This window comes from Sphaeroforma arctica (assembly GCF_001186125.1).
Source record: "Sphaeroforma arctica JP610 unplaced genomic scaffold supercont1.57, whole genome shotgun sequence".
NCBI classification, from domain to species: Eukaryota; class Ichthyosporea; order Ichthyophonida; genus Sphaeroforma; species Sphaeroforma arctica.
Window position 1 is genome coordinate 79,504 of NW_014040501.1, and position 8,582 is coordinate 88,085.

The following is an 8,582-nucleotide window of genomic DNA, read 5'->3' on the forward strand; positions in this document are numbered from 1 at the left end:
TATATATATCTTCAATCATATTTGGCCTTAAAGAATATTCTCGGCAAAGCTAATAGTATATTTCCATATTTTTGTTTCCTGTACTTGTGCAGGCACTGTTGGCACAGCGATGAAATTGTGTGGGCGACAACAAATATTACATTTTCCAATACATTTCTAGCGGGTATTTGTCTTTTCGTTGTGTACGATTTCTTTTACACGCTCTTCCACCGTGCGCTGCACCATCGTTCAGTCTACAAGTACATACATAAGCACCACCATCGACAGCGGGCACCTTCTAGAGGAAACGTCGATGCAACGAACGTGCACCCTTTCGAGTATATTTGCGGCGAATATAACCATATGCTCTCGATTTGGCTGGTGGGTACATACCTCGTACCAGTGCATATCGTCACGGCTGTGGTCTTCATCGGCGTCGGTATGTATATCCATTTGTACCCTATTTTTGCAGAGAAAAGTGATGATATTGTTTTAATACGAGTTCATGTCTATGACAAATGTGGCAAGTGGCTACGTTACTTTACGGTACGCGATACTCCAAAGCGCGTTGCACATTTTTCGCAGTAAGCAATTATCGGTATAACTTATCCCTTTCGCGCGCCACGTTCGCATACCATCATTCACGCACAGGAGGGTTTCTTGCTTCTCTGAATCACACGAGATTCGACTTTAAATTCCCCTACTTCAATTCGGTCTATGCGGTCAAGAATCACGACATACATCATTGGTATCCGGACGCAAACTACGGACAATACATTATGCTGTGGGATCGCTTGTTTGGTTGGTGGAAACCCTATCCTACTGGAAAGACTCGACAAAATCAGAAAAAGCGAGAGACCACTGCGGATGATTTAAGGAAGGAAGAATAACGATTGATATTTGAGAAAGGCAAGTAGAGCAGTTCAAAATACCGTACATAATATGCCAGAAGACCTCCAGACCATACATACAACAACTCAACAAGCCTGTCACAACGAACTTTTCGAAGAGCAACAAATAATTAATTAGAGAAGCATTTCACGGGAAAAGTGAAAAAGTCAAAAGAGTCAAAAGACTTGTGGAGCCTTCTATAAATATTTATAGAATACTTTTTGTGTGATTTTTTTTAATCAAAATTATATATATATATATATATATTTATTGACTGTGTACAACTGACTATAGTACATATGTACTGTACTACTGTGAGTATTGTGCACGTAGGTCTCTCAAATCAAAAAGAAATTTTTTCAATAGGAGCAAGTAGATTTAGTCGATAGTATTAGTAGACTCGGAGTAGGAGTATTAGGAGTCATAAAGTCTTAGGAGTCATCTCGACTACTCTACTAGCCCTTGAGTCAGCCTACTCTCTCTAGTCTCTACTCTAGAGTACGTCTTTATCTGCTGAGTCGAGTAAGACGGGAACGAATACGATTCGTCGTCCACGATGCTTCTCAAATCATTGTCGTTCTAATTCTAGTACATCTGAATAATGTGGATGATAATGCACGCGACGATCACAATCTTCCACGACACTTCGCGGCTACTATACAATGTTTACATCTACTGGGTTGTATCGCTTGTGTTGTGTATGTATGTAATCTTGCATTCCATTGAATCAGAAATCAGGAGCAGGGGATGTGAACATTCTGTCTACAATAAGGGTGAGTATAAATATAAAATACACTACACAATATCATACTTCAAAACGAAAATATCCACGAAATACACTTCCAACTATGGTCAACAAGATGAATACCCTTCTCCTTCCTTTGGCCGCATGTGCTGTTGTTCAGAGTGTTCCTACTACAACTTCAATAAAAGAAGTTACCCCTATTCCTAGTGGTGTCACTTGGTCCCTTATGGCGTGGGGTGGCGAAGATGACGAGAAAGGTTATGTCATCGATGTAGATGTGTTTGAAACTAGTGAAGAGAGGATAGCGCAGCTTAAGGATGATAGTCATTATGGACTATGTTACATAGATGTTGGTACCGCTGAAAAGTGGAGGCCCGATTACGAACAGCTCAAGCCCTACACGGTGGGCAAGCCACAATACGAGGAGGAAGACTGGATGGATATTGAAATGTAGGTTCTGTACAGTCCTATAATGTACAATAGATACAGATTAGCGAAAGATAAAGGATGTGATGGTGTAGAAATTGACAACTCGGATGCATACGCAGCGCCGCTCGCCATGAAAGACCGGTTTAAAAAGGATTTAATCTCCCGCGAGATTGTATACATGCAATGGCTTTCCAATGCGGCTCATGGACTAGGCATGTCAATTGGCCTCAAGAATTCAATGGAGATCTCGAAAAACGTTCACCAAATGTTTGAGTTTGCCATCAATAAAAGTTGCAACCAATTTGATGAATGTAAGTATTATGCACCTTTCCAAGACGCAGGAAAAGCCATATTCAATGTTGAGTATAAAGGTGAACAATGTAAATCGGCCGCCAAGTGGGGTATGACTAAAAAATACGTCGAGCAAGGACATCTGATTAATTGCTAATGAGCATCCCTAATAGTGCAGAGTAAAATATATACCACCACAATTGTAGCAAAATCATTGACATTCATCCTCTACTCAACAAGAGCCACATAAGTGGGCGAGGACAGGGGTGTGTTCGGCAGAAAATTAGTCAGGTTCTGCCAAAGATAGCACAGTCAACCAAGAAAATATTTAGTCACTTGATGATTGAAATTCTGAACTACTGCGTGATAATTGAAGGGTCGTAATCTGTTTTTAACTCCTATATTCGACCATTGTCATCAAACCGCGCCTAATAAGGCTATGTACCTGGAATAAGATTAAAGATCACAACCCTAACAGTTGCAAGATGAATCTGTCTGTGCTCGAGTTCTGTCTATGATCCTCCGTTGAGTGCCACATCGGCCGCAACATTCTGCATCATTTGACATAACCACAGGTGCTGTCAAAAAAATGCTATAATAAATCAAAGTTTGAGGCGTACCTCGTATTGCACTCTCAGGTAGTGTGGTGCATACTTGAACTCACTGCGTTGCAAATATGCTCTGCGGACTAGAAGCAGAAAGTAACTATCTGGCGACTTGTTCCCACTTGCGAGCGATATAAGTTCCGAAGGGCACATCATCCAATGTTATCGACTCGCTCTGATCCAGATCAGCACCATTCGCAGACTGATCAGTGACCAAGCTATAGCTTTTGAGGCCGTCCCGTATGCTCGAAGGGACTTCCTGATCTTGCGAACAGGTTTGCTGAGGAATATGTGAATTGTATCCGGGGTAGTAGAAGTACACAATCGAGTATCGTTCCTCATCCCCCGTCACTACTTTGTGCAATGGAGAGACGAATTTTCCATTCGTTAACATGCTGAAGTAGTCACCGACATTACATACGAGGGTACCAGGGACTGGGGGCACGGTATTCCATTCGCCATCATGGAATACCTCCAAACCTCCAATGCCCGGTTCCATAATGAGTGTTAAGAATCCCCAATCCGTATGTGGTGAGGATCCAATCCTCTCTACGTCTACGGATTGATCCGATTTGTACTGCGAGTACGGGAAATAATGAAATAATCTCAACAACGAAATGTTCTCTCCGCCCTTGCAGTAGGGCGTCAGGTACCCTGCTTCCTCCCCCATAGCCATGGAGAATCCTCGTACTAAGGCTTGAGAAACTCTCGTCATATGTTCGAACAAAGAATCCATTGAAATGCGCGACTGTAGGTCCAGGTGGTCCTCTGTGGGCCACACATTCACAGCCTGTAGTGCATTGAGTGTCTCGGGCACGGGTCTTGTTTTCGTTCCCATCGGCTTTGGGGTGAAACCCGCTTCCACCGCATCCCATCGGTACCCCATCGAAAATCCTTCCTTCACCTCGACACGATGCGAGCCACTCTCCTCGCCAATGCCTATATACCCCCGTGCTACCGCTGCACTCTTGATATTGTTGGCCTTGACACTGAGTCTATGCTTCTCCGCTTCAGACACATTGAATAGTGACTTGACTGCGTCGCTAGCATCGGTTTGATCCTATATAATTTTTTTGTTGGAAAAATCCGTTCAACATGTGGAAAAATGACTTCGGTTAGGAAGCGAGATATCCACGCATGTAGTGTCATTTTGCTTGGTTCAAGTTGCGGGGGGAGAGCAAACTGCAGACAAAATGCACCATGTTATTCATGGTACATTCATACATCCTGTTATTTTATACACGAAAATCTATTTGCAATTCTGGGTGCAAAAAAAACCACTGTGCAAACTTTGAACATAATATACTCGCACACACAACGTTTGCAAGCATCAAACAGAGTAACTATATATATATACATATATATATATATATATATACGTGAGCATACCAATAAGAATACAAATATACAGACACATTCATTTATAAACAACTATTCGGATAGTGTACAAAAATCTTTGAATACAATTGTATATATGCCTGGAACATATTTCACATATGTACACATGTATACACAACTATATCTATACACAAATATATGTGTCCAAGTCTACATAGGTTTGTACATATAATATAGTCTTCGTACAGGTATGTACACACACACACACACACACACACATACTAACACACATACTAACACACACACACACACATGTATATATATATACAAATAATATAAATATTGAATATTGATTTCAAATATACGACTTCGTACATACAAACACACAAAAACACACCCACATTCACACACACACACACACACACATATATATAGACATATACATATAAATATACCCGAAAACACATGCACACACACATACTCTTACGAACCCACTCATACAGACACCCACCCACACCCACACCCACACATATATATATATATACAAACATACATACACGCATGCATGCAAGCACACGAACCCACACTAATATATATATATATATATATATATATATATATATACTAATATACACTATATATATACTATATATATATATATATAAGTAATAAAACAAAACACATATACATAATATACATATATGTGTAATTATATATATATAAACATGTTACATACGTATATACGTATACATAATATATATATTCGTAACTGATATATATATATATATATATATATACACACACACATATATATATACATATATATATATATATAAAGATAAAACAAAACACATATACACATATACATATTATATATATATGTGTAATTATATATCTATAAATATGTTACATAAGTATATACGTATACATAATATATATATTCGTAAAATTAAATATATATATATACACACACACATACACACACACAATATATCTACAAACACACACACACAGACGCAGACAAACACACACACACATAAATATATATACACACACAAACACACATATATATATGTATGTGATATATATATATATATATATATATATATATATATATATATATATATATATATATATATACATACACGTACATATGCACATACAATACATGTACACACACATCCATACACACACACACACACACACACACACACACACACACACACACATATATATATATTGTTATATGTAGCTTTAATGGCTTTAAAATACCTGAGTCGATAAAAACAATTTTCATTTCAAGTACCTATGCGATGTTGTGAAAGGAATACCTCGTTGCTGATGCCATGTCCACTAATGCGGAAGACACCTATACTGGAGACAGCAGCTTTTAGTTCATCCGCACAAATTTTGAGGTCTTCTGGCGACGCTTCATCAGCATTTTTTAGAAGGACAGAGACATCAATCACGGGAACCTCCAAAGCAGGTTTATTGGCTGGTGACATGCCTGCTACTGTAAGTATATGTAAATCCTAATTTATGAATACCCGGATATTGGTGAACAGTTTGAGTTGAAGAGATAGTCATTATGTAGTCGACATATTTGTATCGAAACCTTCAAAAACACTGACAAAATTGTGATGTGTGACATTGTGTGCACATTGAATTCCGGTGCAGACTGCAAGGGACGTGCTATTTTTGTGTTCCGTGTGACGAATCGTGTGACGAATCGCGTCGAATGGAGTGCGTCAGACTGTATGTTGACTATTGAGACTTGAGTGTTGACATTTGACAGTTGACAACTTATTATTGTTACGATCAACCTAAGAACAGTCACGATAAAATAGTTCAGTGTAAACCAATAAAATAGTTCAGTGTAGACCAATAAAATAGTTCAGTGTAGACCAATAAAATAGTTCAGTGTAGACCAATAAAATAGTTCAGTGTAAACCAATCATTATGAATCGTCTATAACAAAATTTATGGTCATGTAATTAATACCCAGCGTCCTACGTGCCTGATTTCAGTGTTTTTATTTTTTATTAAATACATGTTTTTTAAAATAAAAAAAACAACAACAACAGGGCAGTATTTACATAGTGCATAAGTAGTGCTCACTGCACAATGCATAGTGGCCAGTGCACAGTGCCAGTAACAGTGTATATAAATATTTATTTGGCTCCCTGCAGACCCCTCCCTAGAGTAGTGCCACTCAATATGTATATATTTACTATTTATGTACCAGTAATTTTTTTGTAGAGATTTTCAAAAAAAATAAAATAGGGTTTGTCCTGGTTTTTTTTTGTCACTTCAAGTCTTCAACTATTCAATTTAGAGGGCTATACTTCAACTCGGGGGTTTGCTCCCTGGGGCTTTATATTTTTAGTAAACGACGCCGACATTTAAGCAACAACATGCCACATACTATGATTCAGTATGGTAAATGTCGTGACCACATTTGTGCGGGACATGTGTTAATTGTTGTCGGTCGCGAGACGCGACATGGTGTGACGCCTGCCGGTGTCGTCAGGTCTGCTGTACCTGGGACGTGGGTCCTCTGGGGAGGCTGTCATCGGTGGTCATTTAAAAAAATTATTTATCTAAATAATATAAACTGCTATGTATGGACATATTTATTTTTCATCGTAGGTGTCAGTCAGTCAGTGTCTCTGGTCATGTTTTTATAGGTGTGCGTCATAGCCTTGTTCTATTTTCCGAAGGGTATGTGTAATAAATAAATATCTCGCTCACGCTGTCGTCGTATACTATATACTCCACAGTCCACAAGAAGAGTGCTCATATGACATATGTGAAATGTCACTACTCATATGTGATATGTCCCTATGTATGTAATCAGGCTGCCCGCTGCTCTAGCTTGTTACAATTAGACAATAAATATGGCATACTTCAAAAAACCAGAAATATAGATAATAGATATGTACACCATTCGTCTCGGAATTTCATTAGTCATAAAACGATCTATAAAAGAAGTCCAAGATTCATCATTTTTTTTTGAGAAATGTACCAGACGAATTGTTGCCGTTTGGGACTAAAACAAATAAATATTTACCACTAGAGTTTTCCTCAGATAAAGTATAAAGGAAAACATAGCCTTGTTTTCTTTAAGCTATGGGAAAAAAATTAAAAGAACAAAATACTTCTATTTTAAAAAATAAATACGGAAACGACAAATTGAACTCCCATATTCACATAAATACTTAAATTGTAGGGGGGTGGGGATAAAAAGTAAAATAGAAGAAAACTCATACGACATACGACATATATTTACAGTCATATGTAGGGATAATCTTATTTATTTCACAAGATGACGGCAGTAAATAATTTTTAATTAAAAAAAAAGGTATTATTTCTTTAAAAAAAAGTCAATGTGAAAGGAACGCTTCATCTTGAATAAGTAATCTTGTTTATTGACTCTATCAGACAGTCAGGTAGTTAAAAAAAAATCTATATCCAATCGGGTCGGTTGTCGTTTTTTTTTTGCTGGCCGACGTACATAGCCTCTTAAAAAAGTAAAGTCAAATCTATGTGTGATAAAATTTTTTTTTTTGTCACCAACAGCAACAAGTTTTTCAAGTCAACAACAGCAAATACAAATATTTTACACATGATATATGAGTAATAAATAAAGCCACTTTGTTCGGTTCAATTCAGCTATTCCAAGCCATAATTTGTAGTCACTCCGTACGCGTGTATTTATGTTCTCTTGAAACGTGTATGTACAATGTGGAATCTTACATTCACTCTCACATTTGTCTATTTTTTTCTGTAACTATGCCAGGGGAGAGGTGCTCGATGCGAGGATAGGAGTTTTGGGGCGAAGAAGTAGCACACAGTATGTATAGGCACAACGAACACATAGACGATACTGTCCCTTTACATTTGGGCATTGGTATTACTTCAAGCGGTCAGAATGAAACTGTTGAGAGGTCTACTGTAATTAATAGCGATGCCGGTACATCGCAAGGAAAGTTGAAGGTGATGGTGCGGGCTCCCCCGGTAATGCGACTAGAGGTCATCGGTCGGAGAGAGTTCGCAATTGTAACTCTTTTTGTGCTAGCGTTGTACATATCCATCGTAGTATTGCTGTTTGCGACACCCACCTGGACCATAGCAACCTACGCCTACGCTATAGATGGATACTGTAAAACTAGTAAGTAGTCATTTAGATGTCAGCAGATTTATATGTAAATTAACGAATTCATAAGTGTATATACACATTATACAACGGGTACACACACACACACACACACACACACACACACACACACACACACACACACACA

The 8,582-nt window shown here is 38.1% G+C and overlaps 3 protein-coding genes across 3 annotated transcripts; 2 read left to right on the forward strand and 1 right to left on the reverse strand.

Annotated features, from left to right (window-relative positions):
• The first annotated feature begins 82 nt into the window (after positions 1 to 82).
• Positions 83 to 1,066, forward strand: SARC_01446 (hypothetical protein). The gene is made up of 2 exons (XM_014304823.1): positions 83 to 418; positions 631 to 1,066. Exons 1-2 carry the CDS (start codon positions 343 to 345, stop codon positions 867 to 869), a joined length of 315 nt encoding a protein of 104 aa, XP_014160298.1. The 5' UTR covers positions 83 to 342; the 3' UTR covers positions 870 to 1,066.
• Positions 1,067 to 1,718: 652 nt separating this feature from the next.
• Positions 1,719 to 2,492, forward strand: SARC_01447 (hypothetical protein; the record flags this gene model as incomplete). The annotated part of the gene is made up of 2 exons (XM_014304824.1): positions 1,719 to 2,065; positions 2,105 to 2,492. 2 exons carry the CDS (start codon positions 1,719 to 1,721, stop codon positions 2,490 to 2,492), a joined length of 735 nt encoding a protein of 244 aa, XP_014160299.1.
• Positions 2,493 to 2,609: 117 nt separating this feature from the next.
• On the reverse strand, positions 2,610 to 5,931 carry SARC_01448 (hypothetical protein). The gene is made up of 2 exons (XM_014304825.1): positions 5,610 to 5,931; positions 2,610 to 4,000 (listed from the first exon to the last, which is right to left on the reverse strand). Exons 1-2 carry the CDS (start codon positions 5,781 to 5,783, stop codon positions 3,041 to 3,043), a joined length of 1,134 nt encoding a protein of 377 aa, XP_014160300.1. The 5' UTR covers positions 5,784 to 5,931; the 3' UTR covers positions 2,610 to 3,040.
• Between the last annotated feature and the right edge of the window lie 2,651 nt (positions 5,932 to 8,582).